Source organism: Urocitellus parryii, chromosome 11 (assembly GCF_045843805.1).
Source record: "Urocitellus parryii isolate mUroPar1 chromosome 11, mUroPar1.hap1, whole genome shotgun sequence".
NCBI classification, from domain to species: Eukaryota; Metazoa; Chordata; class Mammalia; order Rodentia; family Sciuridae; genus Urocitellus; species Urocitellus parryii.
Genome location: NC_135541.1, coordinates 84525860 through 84544545, shown reverse-complemented (window position 1 = coordinate 84544545; position 18686 = coordinate 84525860). Strand labels below are relative to the sequence as shown.

The 18686-nt window shown below is 38.4% G+C and overlaps 1 protein-coding gene across 3 annotated transcripts in view; it reads right to left on the bottom strand.

Annotated features, from left to right (window-relative positions):
- Positions 1–18686, bottom strand: part of Cdc14a (cell division cycle 14A) — a 161029-nt gene that overhangs the window by 39439 nt on the left and 102904 nt on the right. For all 3 annotated transcript variants that reach the window (XM_026379405.2, XM_026379404.2, XM_026379406.2), the window contains exons 10-11: positions 16763–16993; positions 11493–11631 (exon numbers count right to left, since the gene is read on the bottom strand). In XM_026379405.2, coding sequence (XP_026235190.1) covers positions 11493–11631; positions 16763–16993 — 370 coding nt within the window. The remainder of the gene's footprint in view (positions 1–11492; positions 11632–16762; positions 16994–18686) is intronic.

Genomic DNA, 18686 nt, shown 5'->3' with positions numbered 1-18686 from the left:
CTTAATCACTTCTTCAAAGTCTCTTTCTCCATATAAAGTAAATTTTATAGGTACCAGGGATTACAACACGCACATACCTGGGGAACATCATGCAGCCTACGATAGCAGACTCTATGCTGAGCATTATTTAATTATCTATTAAAATATTTGGTATAACACCACTTTCAAGAAGACATGTAGACATTCTTTCTCCTATTCTTTCCATTAAATAAAATTTATTTTGTATGACAGATAAAACAAACCTAAGAAGACCCTGAAAAAATAGAAGAATGTAAACTGGTTAGGAACCTTGAGGCCCAAGTAATAACATGTCGTAAGTTCCCAGGGTTTTCTTTTTGTCATATACACCCCAGTCTTGGAGCTAAAGAAAGGAGCAATCCTTAAATGTCAACAGAATAGCAACAAAATCCTGCCCTCGGTAGTTCAACACCAGGAGAGTGGCATCCTGGGTAAGGTAGAAAAATGTTCGACAATGACTGCTCAATCTTGTCAAATACCACAGGAAAAAATTCTGGTCCTTTCCCATCTAATCAGCAAAGGCTGAAAGGGGATTTTCATCCCTACCAGGCTGTCAAGAGACATGCCAGGCCCCTCCTCCCCTGGTCAGAGAGGTATCAAAGAAGGGCAGGTAACGAGGTCTCCCACCCCAAGCCCCACTCCTATTATCAGGAGTGTCTGTCTCCCACCCTAATCAGGCAGTTATAGGCGCTCCTTCCATGTCAGCCAGAATGGTGTTACAGAAGGCCTAATGGAGAGGGAAGACTTTAATTACACCCTTCAGTAACAAGCTATCCCATCATGGTGTCAGAAAAAGACCACATGGGGAAGTTAGAACTTCCACATCCACCCAGCATTAACAAGAAACCCCCCAAAACTAAGTATCAAGAGAGGCTTGATACCATTGGGACTCCAGGATTCTGCCTCTATCTGATAGTATAGCAAGACATAAAATCGCCGCCCCCAACATCACTTTTTCTACTGGAACAGTATAAGAGGTCAGGTAAAACAGAGGCTTTAAGTAAGACCCAGGGTCTTCTAACATACTAGGAAAATGTTCAAGTGGACATTTTCAGACATTGATATTGACTGACTAGAAACAGATAATCAGTAAATACCAAGAACCAAATGACAAAGGTGTTAGAATTATCTGACAAAGGCTGTAAAGTAGCCATAACAAAATTGCTTCAAAAAAATTATTGCGAAGACACAAGACCCAAATGAAAAAGAGAAAGTCTCAGTAAAGAAACAGAAAATACAAAGAAGAATCAAATGGAAATTTTAGAGTGGGAAAAACATGCAACCAAAATTTAAAACTCAGTAATCAAGCTAAACTGCAAAATGCAGAAAAAAAGAAGAATTAGTGAATTGGAAGACAGAACAATAGAAATTATCCAATCTGAATATCAATCAGAAAATAAAATTATGACCATGACAATGATGGCCATGACAAAAGGTTTAACACTGATGTCAACAGAAGAAGAAAAAGAGAACAGGATTGAAAGAGTGAAGAAATAACAGCTGAAAATCTTTCAGATTTGACAAGGAATAAATCAAAACATTGAAGAAGTTGAGCAGACCTACAAAAAGGACAACTCCAAAGAAATCCACACCAAGATAAAAACAATAAAAACCCTAGGGGGCTGGGGATGTGGCTCAAGCGGTAGCGTAATCACCTGGCATGCCTGCGGCCCAGGTTCGATCCTTAACACCACATACAAAGAAAGAGGTTATGTCCGCCAATAATTAAAAAACAAATATTAAAATTCTCTCTCAATGGGCTGGGGATGTGGCTCAAGCGGTAGCGAGCTAGCCTGGCATGCATACAGCCCGGGTTCAATCCTCAGGATCACATACAAACAAAGATGTTGTGTCCGCCGAGAACTAAAAAATAAATATTAAAAAAATTCTCTCTCTCTCTCTCTCCTCTCTCACTCTCTCTTTAAAAAAAAAAAATTCTCTCTCAAAATAAATAAATAAATAAAGCTATGGTGTCCATCTACAACTAAAAATACTTGAAAAAAAATTTTTTTAAACCCTAAAAACTAAAGACAAAGAAATAAAAATCTTGAAAGCAGCAAAAAAAGAAATGACACCATACCCATACAGGGAAAATATTTCAAATGACAGCATTTTTCTCAACAGAAACCATGGAGGAGAGACAGAAGGGGTACAACAGTTTTCAAACAATGAAAGAAACTATCTCTCGAGAATGAAAAGGAAATCAAAATATTCTCAGATGAAAGAAAACTAAGAAAATGTGTTGCTGGTAGATCTATCTAGAAGAATCACTACAGGAAGTTCCCTACACAGAAAGACAGATCACAGTAAGCAACGGGGTGGGGAACGGACACGGACGGACACACAAAATGAATGTCTCTCCTCCTCTAAAGTTTCTAAATGTTCCATGATTGAGGCGAAATTATAATACTGCTGTGGTTTCTAAGTGATGAAATATTTGAGAAAACTATACTGTAAATGGGAAGAATAAAAGAATATAAACAGGGTTAATATTTCTATATGTCACTCAAATTGATTAAAATGCTACATAATATATGATAAAATAAAATAAAAATACATGTCAAAATTCATATAACAAAGCTAAGAGAGAAAAGCTTATAGTGCAAACACATGTTAGTAAAGAACTGAAATATCAATAATTTAAGCTCCCACCTCAAGAATCTAGAAAAAGAGCAAACTAAACCCAAAATAAGCAGAAAGGAACTAATAAAGATAAAAACATAGATCAATGAAATTAAAAACAAATATAATGCATCGAGAGAAAATCAATCAAATATGGAGCTGGTTCTTTGAAAAAGTCAATAAAACTGACAAACTTGTGTAAAAGAAAAAAAAGACACAAATTATAAATATCAGAAATTACATTCCTAATCCAAAACTCCGAAATCCAAAATCTGAAGCTTTTTGATTGTCACATTAGATATTGAAGTATTAGGGATGTTTAATTGGTACAGTCTATACAAATATTCCAAAATCTGAAATCTGAAAGAGTGGAGAATTCTACTAAGCATTTAAAGAATTAACACCAGATCTGCACAATCTTTTGCTGGAATAGGAGAGAGAACAATTCCCAATTCATTTTATGAAGCTAACATTACTTTCATACAAAAACCAGACAAAGGAAGTCCAAAAAAAAAAGAGCTATAATATCATACCATTTATGAATGCAGACATAAAACTCTTGAACAAAAATATTAGCAAACAGAATACAGCACTATATAAAAAGAATTCTATACCATGACCAGGTGGGATTATTCCAGGGATAAAAGACTCATTCTGAGGGAGAATAAAATAATATAAAAGAGATGACAAAGGAAAGACAAGGAAACATAATTGTACTCGGAGGCTCCACATCCTTTTCTTGGTCTGTCACTGCCTAAGCCAGTTTCTCTCTCAGGCCTCCCACTCCCAAACTTCTGGAAAAATCTGTAAATCTTAAAATTAACCATAAACTCATTCACTTATGAGAACTCCCCTGTGTGCTGCTAATTAGCTCATCAATAAATAGATTAAGCAAAGAGAGATATATTTTCAGTTCCCTATAATTTAGAGGACTTTTCAGCATTATTGATCAGATAAGGGAGACCACACTGACCTGAGGATCCTGAGAACAACCAGACCACTGTGAACCATCTTGTGAAGAACTGACTGATGTCATGCTCAGGCTCCTTCCCAAACCCAGCACCTCACCACATTTCCTTTAAAAGAGAGCAGGGTACCCCCCAAAATATATCTCTTACTCTTGAGATGGGCCATATTCACCCTTAAATGAATATTCTTTGTTTCCCTAAATAAATCTCTGTGCCTCTACTGACACATGCTGAAATTCTTTTCTGTCATGTCTGTCAAGGACCCCAACTGTCCTGGACTCAAGTTTCCCCCTTCTCCAGGAATTACTCAAGATTCTCTTCCAGGGACACCTCTTCTCCCAGGATAATACATGAAAAACAATCAATGGAATCTATCATAATAAAAGTTAAAGAAGAAAAATCACATGATTGTCTCAACCAAGGCAGGAAAAGCCTTTGACAAAACTCAACATCAATTCACAAGAATGGGGAGACTGCCTCAAAAATCAGCTATGACTATCTGGATGCCTTCCCCTCAAGACCAGGAACAAGACAAGGATATGCGCTCCAATCCCTCCTACTCATCACAAGGTTAGAAGTGTTAGCCTATTCAATAAGGAAAGAAACAAAAAGTATAGATTGAAAAGGAACGGGCTAGGGTTGTTTCTCAGCAGTAGAGCACCTGCCTAGCACGTGTGCAAGGCCCTGGGTTCAATCCTCAGCACCACATAAAAATAAATAAAGGTATTATGTCCAAATACAATTAAAAAATAAATATTAAAAAAGAAAAGGAAATAATACTGCCCAATTTGTGGATGACATAATTGTATGCATAGAAATTCAAAGATTTCTTGATAAAGAAGGTCAACCAAAAATCTCCAATTAAGAGATATCTGCATTTCTGTGTTCATTGCAGCATAATTCTCAATAATGAAGATATGAAATTAACCCAAGTGTCCATCAATAAATGAATAGATACAGAAAATGGGGGGGTGGGAAATCCTATCATTTTCATCAACATAGGTAAACCTGGAGGATATTATACTGAGTGAAATAAGAACAGAAAGGTAAATACCATATAATTTCATTCGTATGGTGAATCAAAAAAAGTCAAACTTGTAAAAGCAAAGAGTTGAAGTGGGGGTAGGGGAGAGAGATTGGTCAAAAGATACAAAATTTTAGTTAAGAGACATAAGTTCCAGAAATCTAGAGATCTTCTGTACAACATGGCGAATATAGTTAATAACAATTATTATAGGCAGGCTGGGGTTGTGGCTCAGTGGTAAAGCACTTGCCTAGCACGTGTGAGGCACTAGGTTCGATCCTCAGAACCACATAACAATAAATAAATATAAAAAATATTTTTTAAGAAAACAATGAAAAATAGTTTTTAAAAAACAGTGTATTATATACTTGAGAATAGCTAAAAGGGTAGATTTCAAGTTAATTTTTTTTTACCAGAAACAGATAAGTATGTGAGGCAATGAATGCTAATAATATATACAAATTTCAAAATATCATGTTATATACCTTAAACTTATACAATCTTTATTTGTCAGTTTAAAAACTAAATCAAAAGGAAAAAGTACTTTTTAAAAAATGTAATTATCCTTGTAATTTATACTCTCACTTCTTCAAGAACTTTGTTTAAATGCTTTTCAATGAGCTCCCTTTGCACCACTTATTTAAAACTGCCTTCTACTCCATTATTTTATTCTATTCTACCGTTTTTCTAGGTAGCACCTGTCACCATTAGAGAAACTACATAATTTATACATTTTTCTATTAATGCTTCTGCCCTGGCCCAATAAATGAGCTCTAGTGTTAAAAATTAACTTTTAAATTCTACTGTGACTTCCCAGTTTCATGCCTAGGAACTTTCAACAAATATTTGTAGGAAGGAAAGAGGAATCTCTGCCACCTGTGAGATGATATCAAAGGTACACAAGAATGATATGGATAGGATTAAAGGCCACTGGGAATGATCTGAAATCTACCATTATAAAAATAAAATTCAACATGGAGGGCAGAGGTTGTAGCTCAAGGGTAGAATGCTTGCCTAGCACATCTAAGGCCCTGAATTTGATCCTCAGCACCACATAAAGATGAATAAATAAAATAAAAGTGTTGTGTCCATCTACAACTAAAAAAAAAAAAAAAAGAACTTTAAAAAAAATTCAACATGGAAAATGCTACAGTTGGACTATGAGTGTTGAAGGTTTGATCCCTAGCCTGTGGTACTACTAGAAGGTGGTAAAACCTTTAGGGGTCTGGTAGAAGGAAGATGGGTCATTAGGGGCATACCCTTTGAAGAAGATATTGGGATTCTGGTTCCTCCTGTCTCTTCCTCTTTTTCTCTTTGTTTCTGAGGTGAGCTCCACCATGCACTCTCCAACAAGATGTGCTTCCTAACCACAGGCCCAAAGGTAACAGGGCCAACCAGCCACGGAGTAAAACTTCCGAAATCCTGAACCAAAATAAACCTTCCCTCTTTTGAAGTTTCTTTATCTCAGGAATTTGTTACAATGATAGAAAGCTAACTGAGACAGAAAATAATTATTGTTATTTTGTTACTGTTAACAGTTGATTCATTAGTAGCTTAGAGATACATGTTGAAAGGAGAATAGACAAGAAATAAACAATTTCCTTCTAAGTGGTTTACATTTAATAGAGAAAGTAAACTTTTATCAACTCACAATAGCAATATAGGCTGGGCAAAAGAAAACCATTATTAGCATATAATATAGCTTAAGAGAAGGCTTGTGACTGTGGTTAAAATGGCTAGAGTAAGGCATATAAAATTAATTTTCTCAGAAGAATGGTTATAAATTCCCAGGGAAAGAAATGAACAGAAGTGTTCAGCCACCACAGCACACAGGCCCCTCTGATCTGATACTTCCCCCACAGGGCCCAGTACTACCCTGCAGTAGAGCTGAGATTACCTGGATACCTCACACTCCACTCCCTAACCCAACTCCCAAAATACATGGCATCAGAGGAGATTTGAGGGGCTGGGGATGCATCTCAGGGTAAAGTACTTACCTAGTAAGCACAAGGCCCTAGGTTCAATACCCAGTACCACATGCAAAATAAGACAAAACAGAGGAGACTTGCTCATCCCCTTAGCCACCCTATCCCAAAAGTTGCTGGACTGACCCAAATTCTTCAGCTTCCATGAAAATGACCTGCCTGGCTCTGAGAGACTTTCAGACCCAAGCTCATCATGGCTCACATCCTGGTTTACCACTGTCACACCATACAACCAGCTCTTCCAGGTTGTCTGATACCAACTCGAACTCTATCTCCACAACACTTTTCATCCCCTTGTTTCCCATCTCACTCTTAAATTCTCACAATAGCATCTTATAACACCTTCTTTTCAGAACACAGATCTTATGAGGTCAGCACAACCTTGTCAACAAAACTTAACAAAGATTTATAGATTGAGCATCCCCAATTCAAAAATTCAAAATCAAAATGTCCACAAACCTGAAACTTTTTGAGAACTAACAAAGTTTTGAATTTTGGATAGTTCAGATTTCAGAATGTCAGATGAGGGATGTTCAACTGATAAAGTCTCTGCAGATATTCCTAAAGCCAAAAACTCCAATATTTGAAATACCTTAGGTCTCAAGCATTTCAGACAAGGAATACTCAACCTGTACAAGAAAAGTATACATCAAATCACTTATGAACATAGACACAGAGATCCTCAACAAACATTAGCATATCAAATCCAGTCTTATTTTTTAAAAAAATCATGACTATTATGGCTCAACATTTGAAAATCAGTGTAATTCATCATCAAAAAGAGAAAAATTGCATGATTATCTAAATAAATACAGGAAAACTGACAAAGTTTACTACCATTTTTAGATTAAAAACTCAAAACAAACTAGATAGAAGTTTCCTCATTCAGATAAAAGCTGTCTTTAAAATTCCATGGCCAACATCATATTTAATGATATATTTTCTCTTATATTAGGAACAAAATACAGATGTCTACTTTTGCCATCACTTCCAAAGGAGCCAGAGCAATAAGGAAAAAAGAAGAGAACTACTAGAACTAATAAGTGAAATTAGCGAGGTTTGTAAGATGTAAGGTCAATTTTCAAAACTCAATTTCAGCAAAATTTTAAGATTCTGCTCACTCTGTCTAGAGTACATGTACCTGATGAAAGCTTGTATGCAAAATATATGAAGTATATATGCAGTAGATAAATAAAACATTTATCTATACATATATACTACAAAGCAATGATTTTAAAAGAAAATATTTTTAAATGGGCAAGAGATTTGGTCAGACACCTCACAAAAGATAATATATGTATATGAAAAATGAAAAAGTATTCAACATCATTAGTCATCAGAGAAACACAAAAAGAAATCACAATGAGATACTATTTCAAACCAAACAGAATGAGGGAAAAAATATATATGAAATAAAATGTTCAGACTGATGTGGCATAGCTAGAACCCTCATTCATTACCAGTAGTTCATAAAATGCAACCTTTTGGAAAAATTGGTGGTTTTTCATAAAGTACCTAGCCTTATGACCCAGAAATTTCACCCCTGTTTTTTTAAATAAAGGAAATAAATAGACTCAGACAAAAATATTCATGGCAGCTTTATTCATAATAATTGGAGGCAGAGATACTGGGGATTGAACTCAGGGACACCCAACCACTGAGCCACATCCCCAGCCTTATTTTGTATTTTACTGAGAGACAGGGTCTCACTGAGTTGCTTAGCTTTAAAGCATAATGGGCTGTATTTGTATTCAGAATATCCCTACAAATCAAGAAAAAGACAATCTAACAGAAAATATTCAAGAAACTTACAAAGATACTTCACAGAAGAGAAAATATGAATGGCCGATAAATATGAAAACATGTTCAACTTCATTAGTTATCACAGAAAAGCAAATTAATACGACCAAGTGAATAACCACAAGTAACAAAATCCATTGGCTACAAATTTCAGACAGACAAGCCACTGCTGATGAGAATATAAACAGGCATACTACTTTGGGAAACTGTTTACTATCTTCTAAAGCTGAATGCACACACCCAACTGGCCCACCCACAGGTGTACATCCACCAGACCACACACCAAAGACACAAAACAGCCAACAACTGGGAACAGACTGAATATCCATCAACAGAGAACTAAAATGTCATATACTAAAGGTATCATAGCAATGAAAATGAACAAGCTGTGTCCACCTACAGCAGCAAAGATGATATGGAGGAAAAATAGCTAGATGTCTACACACACTGCAGGGGTTCCCCCCTACAGAAGGTTCAGAAACAGGCAAAACTCAGGAATTGTTCTTTTGATGGAAGAACTGGGTAGTGAATAAAAAAGACCCAAGAGGTGCCTCTGGAGGCTAGTGATGTTCTGCTTCTTGATCTTGGAAAGGTTCCACAGTTGATCAGCTTTGTCAAAACTCACTGGACATACCCAGCTTATTATATTCCATCCACATGAACCTGCTCTCTCAGTTTTAAAACACTAAGCTTGCTGCTGCCATCTCAGGACCACACAGGCTCCCTGCATGGAACACAATTCAGATTTTGACAGGACTTGCTCTTTCTTGCCTTTCGGTCTCAGCATTCCTCCATGCTTTCCAAGAGCTCTCTACTCCTGTGTGCCACCCCTCCCCCAATTCTGTCACCTCTTCAGAGCACTTACCACCAGCCATCACCCTGCATACAATACACTTTTGCTTACTCCATGTTCCTTCCATTAGAAAAGCATGCACCCTAGAGCAAGAACCCTGGCTGCCTTGTTCACTCTCCCTTTTCTGGGAGAAAGCATTGCCCAACTCAGGGTGTGCACACAACTACCATCTGCTGGACGGAAGAATGCCACTCGCAGACTAAACAGTGCCTGGGGTATTTCAAGACACAGGCGTCGGGGGAGGCAGCTATGAGAGGAGGAAAGAATAAAAGAGTAAAAATCAAGCTCAAATATTTAGCAGAGTAGGCCAGAGACCAGAGCCCTGAGGGAAGAGATCTAATAATGCCTGGGGGAGAGCCCATGAGCCCCACAGGCACTTTTCCATGCAAGTTCTGTAAGAAACATTGCAAAATATAAAAGATATAAAAGATACATTGCCTAAGACAAAAAGATGTCTGCCTTCAGGAGGCTCTACCCTAGGGATTGCAATGGCTTTTTTTCATATGGGAGTTAGACAAGAGAATCATTCCTGCACCTCAGTTTTCACAAATACTTGGAACCTAGGAAACTTCCAGAGTTGTACAGCTTATGTACTCACAAAGGAATAAACCTTTCTTCAACCTAGAGAGCCTGTGTCTTATAACCCAAATTTCTTCTGCTATCACCTTGTGATGTGGCAGAGCAGAGGCACAATAGGGAGGTGTGAAGATGTTCACAGGCTGTGCTATCTGACACCTGAAAACCAGGTACCCTGGGCCAGGGGCATTCTCCACTGCATCTCCCTGCCTCGTGAGCTGCACAGTGCGGGGGCCTGGTGCAAGTGTTCTACCGACTGAATGAACCTTCTTCCAACCTATAATTTTAAGATGGGTTAAATGGCTCAAAGAACTAGGCTGAGGAGTATTTTGGATTTTGTTTTTTAACCCTAAGGCCATTTATTCAACTTTGGTAAGTAACTAGTAGAATGAGCACTTTAAGATTCATTCTACAAAGCTCCACACTGTAGGAGCACAGAATGTACAAGAGAGGAAATAGAAGAAGTCACTGGCCAAGAAATACGATCAAGAACAAAGCACTTTAACAACAGAATTATTTTATTTGTACCCCACAGGTAAAACCCTTGAAGTTTCTGTCTTCTTGCACATTTTTTCTTAAAAAGTTATTACCCTTTTGCCTTGCTCTTAAGCTAAGGTATAACTGCTCATTTTTTAAGATTTTATTTTTTTCTTATAAGTTATTCCCTATAGTACTGCCAATTGAAGTCATTCCTCAGCAGGCTCAAATCTTCTTAATCACTTCAGACACTAAGAGCTTATTTACAGCACCTTTCTATGAAATTCATGATCATTTGTTTCTCACCAACCTAAAATGATTTAAATCAGAAAGGAATAATTACATGGAAAAGAATGCCATTCCCAACATAAAAGAAAAAAAATGCAGTTTCAGTATGTCATTAACTGATAACATCTTACAGCTGGACCTAGGTCAACTAGCACTAATTTCATCTACTCACTGTATTAATGGGTAAATTGATGGTAACCTGTAGCATTTTAAGGAGAAGCCAGGTGGTCCAGAAAGGGTTGTCCCCTTACAGGTTAAATCTTTCTACCCAGTCGGCTGAGGTCGCACCAAAAGTTAACAAATGAATATGTGAATGAATAAACGTAAAATTTATAAGCATTCGTCTAAATGATGGTCATAAAGCTGGTAAGTAGCGGGGCCAGGGCTAAAACCCAGTTCTCCGTTTTCTTTCCTTGGTAACTTCTTGGGTGTATTCAGAAGGTGCGGCCTCATCAGCAGTTCAGTTAGTTGTCAGGAGAGCAGCAAACTTAGTGAAATCACTGACTGACCTTAGTTGTGTTTTTTACTTCATTCTGCTTTTAGACATGCAAACAAAAGAGAAGAATGAAAAGTGCCAAGTGGGATGACATAAGAAAATTGCACTGTAGCCAGATCACACATAGAAAAATGACAGAAAAGGGGTAGGCAGAGATGGCTCTGTGATTTTCTTCTCACTCTCACCTGATCTAAGAGATATAAAAGGTACAAAGTGAGAATGCATCAGCTGTCAAATCAACAATATTCTATTAGAGGCACAGACTTCTCTAACAATGCAGCCGTTTTATAACTGTGAGCTTGACACTGTCCAGAACCTGGGGAAGAAGAAGTAGAAAGGGTCAGGAACAAGGATGTACCATGAAAACACAGAGGGGTACACTTACTCTTCCAGGAAGTGCTGCTGGGGCCCAATAATGGAACCTGGCCGGCAAATTCTTATCCAAGCGATGATTTCAGCGTGTGTAAACCTGTAGTGCTTCATTACATAACAGGCTATCAATGTCCCTGTCCTTCCAAGGCCAGCTGTAAGAGAGGAACACGATGAAATACAAAATCATCCACATAGACACTGAAATTAAACCCCTATCAGAAACCACACTGGCCCCAAGTGTAAATGATAACATTAGCAGCTGATACACATGCAAATTTGCTACCATGTAGAAATCTGTATTTCTCTCTATCCAGTGGAAAGGGCAAAGTGAAAATGTCACATGGGGGTGGTGGAGAAAGTGATGAAAGCAAAAGGATCTGGCAGCCAAGGACCAGCTGGAACAGGAAGGGACAGAGACAGGGGCCAGAGAGACAAGATTGGAAGGGTGGGGCAGAAGAGAATCGTGCTTGAGAGGGGCTGGGATGTGGCAATAAGGACGAAGAGCTGAATCAGAATTCTGATTGGGTCACAAGGAAAGTTAAAAATGACTGATGTTTCTGACCTAGGAAACTGGTACAATGTTGATTTCATCCATGAAAACCTTTAGTTAGAAAAAGGAAATAGGGAAAAGTTAATGGCTGTTGCTGATGTTTAGAAATCTTCAGGGAGTGGGGGTTGCTTATTTATTTGTTTGATTTTGAGGAATCCTTTTGACTGTTTCCCTTGATCAAACTGTAGACTCTTCTCCAATCTTCCCCAGTAGTTTGAGAAATTCACAGTGTTTCAGCAAATCTTAGACATCACCATCCCATCTTCATTATGCGATACACACCATTGTTTAAGTTTGACCAATAAAACATGAAACCATGACATGCTATCAATTTAAAACTCCATCCTAATGTCAGAAATGTTAAGGTGTGAAAAAAGCGTGTCTCTAAATCAGCATTTCATGACTTTTTTACATGTACTGTTCCTCCAGAAGCCTCTTTACATTTTATTTTGTTTTTTTCCTTATCTTTCCCCATAAAATTGTACTACCACACAGGGACACTACATATCTATATATGTATTATGTATACATCTGTGCTTTATACAGAAAAAGGTTTTTCACCCACCCCAAAAAGCAGTTTTGCCTTGTAAATGCCTGGGTCGAGAATATACATCAAGAGTGAAAATAAAATGACATCCAAGTTCATGTCTATAGATGTCTGGAAGTCCCTTCCTTCAAAAAAAAAAATATTAAAAGATATATACACCGTTTTATTAGATGAAGTGTAACACATCCTGTTTCCAACTGAAGTGCCTTTTGCCCCAGATCAAACATCAACATTCCTCAGAAAAAATTAAAGTGTGATTATGGTCTCCAGGGGCTCTTTCTTTAATAGTAAGAGGTAAGAGTCATTTGCCTTTCCTTCTGCTTCACCCAGATGGAGCCCATACCTGATAATTCCCCAGATAGCAGACAAGACTACAATTGACTGGGCAACTGCTCAGATAAAACACAGCTGAATGTCCTGGAGCAGCAGCAGGGGGTCAGCACTAGTTGCCAGGGTCATCATGCCAGGTCTCTGCCTGGAGAGCGGTGGCCTCTTCATGGAGACACACTCTCTGACTGTGCCCTGCTTTGTGCAAGGAGCTGCCTGATGCCCTCAGTTAGGCTCCTAGTCCTACTCACAATCAAAAAGGTGGTACAAAGAATTTTCAAATTTCTCTGAAACTAAAGTTGCTTCCCCCTTTTAAAAAGAGTCTATAATTTAGATCTATAAAAAGAACCTACTTAGCACTCAATAGTTGGGAGCTCTTACCACAAGTGAACAGAATAGGAACACTTCACTAAGTTTCTATAAAAACTTTTAACAAAAATTTTAAAGCGTTCATAATTAAAGGGCTCCCTGGCACAGCATGACAAGAGGTTGAAAGTGTTCTATTTATACCAAAGTCAAACTCCAATTGCTTTATAGTTCCAGCCATTTTCTGAAATCCCTATAGAACATCAAGAATCACATACTAGAATATTACAATGTTGCTGTATGTTCGATGATTATTTGTGCTAGAAAATTTGAAGAATTCATAGCATTCCTTTTTCATCAAAGTGAACTGCAGATGTTGAGTCGAGGTAAAGTTTCACACATTCCCAGCAAATTCGTTTCTAGTTTGTCTCTGTATACAAGGCTTTATATGTTGAGGCATAACATTTTCATTCCCTTTCTAGTAGCTACCAAAGTTCATTTGACATAAGAGTCTCTCTCCCTTCTTCCTTTTAGTTCAATTAAAATACTGAGTGCTGCTTGAATTCCCCAAAAATTAAACTGACTTAATTAGGGCAGATGTCAAAATAATTAACAGGCCTATAGTAGATAAGTGTGCTATTAAAAGCAATACAGTTGTAATTAAACTGAAAATGTAATCCTTATGAAAGTATTCTTCATGTGTGTACAAGTAGACGTAAATGAAATAACACTCTCAAAAAGATGTCACCAGTATAACCTTGACTTTCTGTATAAGAACTCACCTCAATGCTAAAAGTTTCACATTTTTAAAAATATTTTTAGTTGTAGATGACACAATATATATATATATATTTTTAGTTGTAGATGGATACAATACCTTAATTTTTTTATTTTTATGTGGGGCTGAGGATGAAACCCAGTGCCTTCCACATTCGAGGCAAACACTCAGCCACTGAGCTACAACCCCAGCCCTCAATATCTTTATTTTAATTATTTATTTTTATGTGGTGCTGAGGATCAAACCCAGCACCTCACACATGCCAGGCAAGCACTCTACCACTGAGCTACAACCCTAGCCCCTAAAGATTCAGACATTAAAATTTAAAAATCTCTGCTAGGGCTGGGGATGTGGCTCAAGCGGTAGCGCGCTCGCCTGGCATGTGTGCAGCCGGGATTTGATCCTCAGCACCACATACAAACAAAGATGTTGTGTCCGCCAAAAACTAAAAAATAATAAATATTAAAATTCTCTCTCTCTCTGCTGTAAGTAGATTATATATATATATGGCATGTATATCTGCATATATATATATATATATATATATATATATAAAATCATACATATATATCTTAAAAGTAAACATTCACAGGTCAAGGTTATACAGAGAATATACCTGTAACAATGTTTTAACACCAGAGAATTTCATTTTCATGTTTCTTGGATGAGGAATACAATAAAGAAAGATGCTGAGTTTTAATGAAAGTTCTGCATTTCTTCTCTTTCAGATTTGTCAATCCAAGATATGGATTGTTAACCCACAAATAAATTCTATGACCCAGCAGTCACAAAACTGACTAGGAAAAAAAAGGCCAAATTAATCTCAGAAAAAATACTAATTTTTTTTTAATAATATAAAAACTAAACTTTGGTGTTTTTTGTTTTGGGGTTTTTTTGTTGTTTGTTTGTTCATTTGTTTGGTACCAGGGATTGAACCCTGGAGCACTCAACTATTGAGCCACATCCCCAGCCCTCTTTATTTTTCATTTTGAGACACGGCCTTTGCTAAATTGCTGAGGCTGGCTATGAATTTGCAATCCTCCTGTCTTGGCCTCCTAACCCACTGGGATTACAGGCGTGCATCAACACACCCAAAAAACGAGAGTTTGGAAGAGAAGATATGAATACCTCCTACTAAATGTTGATTGCAGCTATATTCCTGTCAGTTCTTAAGTTCTGCTGATATTTAAAATATGTGAAATGCAGGCATTTTCTTGGACATGGACAATCTTTAATAAAAAGGGATGGAAAGGCAAAATTAACGGGTAGGTGAAAAACACCCAGGTCAAGCCATCCACTATAACCAGAAAGCAGTGCTTACAAAGGAGTGAGCAAGGAACACCTTCCCAGCAATGCACGGGCAGAGGGGACCTCCTGTCAATCAGGGGTCCTGTGTTGATAGGGACAGCGGAGGTAGGGCTAGTCCAGGAGGATGAAGCCTGCTTCAGGAGCCCTCATCTAAGTCAGGGACCACGTGCATTTCCATCTCTTCCAGTCTCTGGTAAAGTGCAGCTTCCCGTTGCTGCTCACATATTCAGCGAAGTACCTCCACCTACTCAAATCTTAAACATAGAAACAAGGGCCTACAAAATGGTATTTTAATTTCTGTCAGAACCAAAGCCACTCTCGTCTGAATAAGGCAGTTACAGCAGCACTAGGCACAGGAAAAGAACAGTACCATCCCCAACTCCTACTAGCCAATTAGCATAAAACGCGACACAAACCTATTTGCAGACTCAAAACCACGAGAACAGCACCACCTAGCGGCACAATGAAGCGCTGCATGTGAGAAACTGGAGGCTCATCTCAAGGCGGCCAACGTGATTTCTCATCATTAAAATCAAAGATCCCAGTAAAATATCTTCCACCAGACTGGAAATTCTAAACTAGAAGTTGACCTCCTAGGAGTCTAACAACCAAGCTTAAATAATCAAATGCCATTCATATTTCTAAGTAAATGACATAAGGTTGCCAAATAAAAAACAATATGCACGCCATGCAATATTTAGGATGTACTTTTACTTAAAAAAAAAAAATTCACTGTTTATATAATATTAAAATTAAATTGGGCATCCTGGATTCTTATTTGCTAAATGTGACAACCCTATGCCTCCTATACTCTGAACAATCCCTACCCCCAAAGTATCCACCCCAGAGACCAGAGATTCATTTACACAACTATGTCTTTCCATTCATTCTAAGAGGCAATCCCCATCATTGGCAAGTGAGCAGGGTGATTACCCCTGGCAAGAGGCAAGGAAGACACTCAGCTCCATGATGCAAAAGACAAACAGGGAAAGGGAGGCACAAGGGGTGAAAGGAGGTTCTAGAAAGTTGGATCAAAGAATGGAAACACCAAATGTCAGATGGGTAGAAAAAGATGGAGAAGAGATGAGCAATTCTAAAAGAAAAGGAGAAAGGAGAACTAATGACACTTGCTTCTTGGTCATTTGACCTAGTCAAAGCTGTTCCTGCCAGTCTAAGGACATCACTGCTGATATTTCCCCCTGAGACATACAGTGTCGATGAGCTGGGGCTTGGAAAGGTTAAGGTCAGAAAACCTTCATTGTCAAGAAGCCACACCACCATCAACTGTCCAGGCCCAAACAATCCTTTCTTTCTTTAGGAAGGGGTTATTAAAATGGGTTTATGTTCCAGTTTTCGAAAATTAAAAACCATTGTTTTCTAACTCATTAGGTAATTGTTTTACGTTATTTTCTGGTTTTCAGTCATCAGCTCCCATGAGCTCCAAGACTACGCAGCCCTCGCACACACCTTTGCAGTGAACCGCAATCGCTCCTTCGGTGTTCTCACAAATGTTCAGGAACCTTCTCACGATGTTGTCGCTGGGTGTGCTGCCGTCTATGAAGAAGAGGTCATAGTGCTCGAAGCCAGCGTCCGTGAAGCGCTTCGCCTCATAAATCTTTTTGTTCAGCCTCACAACTGCAGTTACGTTATGCTTTTTGAAATAAGGGAAGTAGGCTTCAGGAGCATGAAGAGGGTAACCTAAAGGGGAAAGGAGCCGTAAGCAGAAGGCACGCACTTCATCTTACATAACCCAGACACACACCCTCAACAACAAAGTGCAGAAATCTCAATAGAGCACAGAAGAAAGCATGTTTCATGAGAGTGTAAAAGGTTCCAGAAGCTCGTAAAAGCCGTCTGCGTAACTGTAAACATCAGAGGAGGTTAAAACAAAAACCCTCTCTAAGTATTGAGACAACTCATTAAAGTTCAAAATCTCAACCTCTAGTAGGATTCCAATCCTGGGAACACATGTACTCCTCCCATCCCCAAAGCAAAGGCATTCTTGAAGTACTCAAATGTGCACAAAAGAGATGGGTTGATTCTTGGTGATTTTATTTCCCCTCAAACGTTATTTTTCACTTAACAAATCCATTTCAGCTTCCGCTAAAACTTTTTTAAAACATATTTATCTTTTAATTTTAGGTGGACACAATAGCTTTATTTATTTTTATGTGGTGCTGAGGATCGAACCCAGTGCCTCGCAGCATGCCAGGCCAGCACGCTACCACTTGAGCCACATCCCCAGCCCAAGCTAAAACGTTTTTTTGCCAGATGTATAGCTTTAATCTATAGAGCACAATCCTCCACAGAATAGATCTGTGATCAGAAAGCACCTTCCACATACAAGCTACAGTTGTATATAATTTCTCTTTTAATTCTAAAAACAACCTGTAAAGGATGGTTAACCCCATTTAACAGATTAAGACACTAAAAGCTGAGGATACAAAAATTCAGTTAAACAGGAGGAATAAGTCCAAGAGATCTATTGTACAACATGGTGTCTATAGTTAATAACAAGGTACTGGACACTTTAAAGTCACTAAGGGTAGATTTTAAGAGTTATCGCCACACAAAAAAAATGATAAATATGTGTGGCAATGTACACATTAAACTTGACTTAGCTGATGTACACTATTTTAAAACATCATATTGCATTTCACAAATACACAAAATTTTGTCAGTTTAAAATATAAATAATTTTTACCTTGAAAAAAGAAGCTAAAAGAAGAACTCTTTGGTGAACATTTTCTGTTTGGGGAGGGGGCCACCTGAGATACTAAGTTTCCAAACTCCCTGGCAATGTTCACCACCATGTAAGCATTCCTGGGAGCCACAGAATCAACTGAGTCACAGACCAGACCTAGTCAAGGCCAATCAGCCAAGGTGACCAGTGAAGGCTTTGGCCACTGAAGGCCTTGCCTAGCAGCCCTAAGGGTTAAGAGGGCTAATCCCCAGCACACTGATTCCCACACCTGTAACCCATCAAGGGCCCACTGACTCATGGCACACCAGCTAAGTGAAATGACTTCATTGTAAATGGGGCTCCAAGGCAGCAGCAGGAGCAGCCTGCAAAGCCAGATGGCTTCTGCACTGTTTCTTTGGCTGTATTTTCTGCTGCCTTGGATCTTGTGCTTGTCATTTTCATTTTCTCTCAGCTCCAAGCCAACCCTTTAATACCCTGCACCATGAGGCAGGGGCTCAGGCCCACATATTGTCTTTCCCAGACGACCTATCTAGATGGCCTTCTGTTGATTCTAAAAATAGGAGGCACTCAAGGGCAACCAGGAAAGGGCCTTCTTCCCGTTCTCCCATCAGCATCACATCAGCAACCAAAGAAGAGAGCAGCCAGAGCTCCCAACCCACTGTGGCACTCCCAGGACTAGCCTGCTGC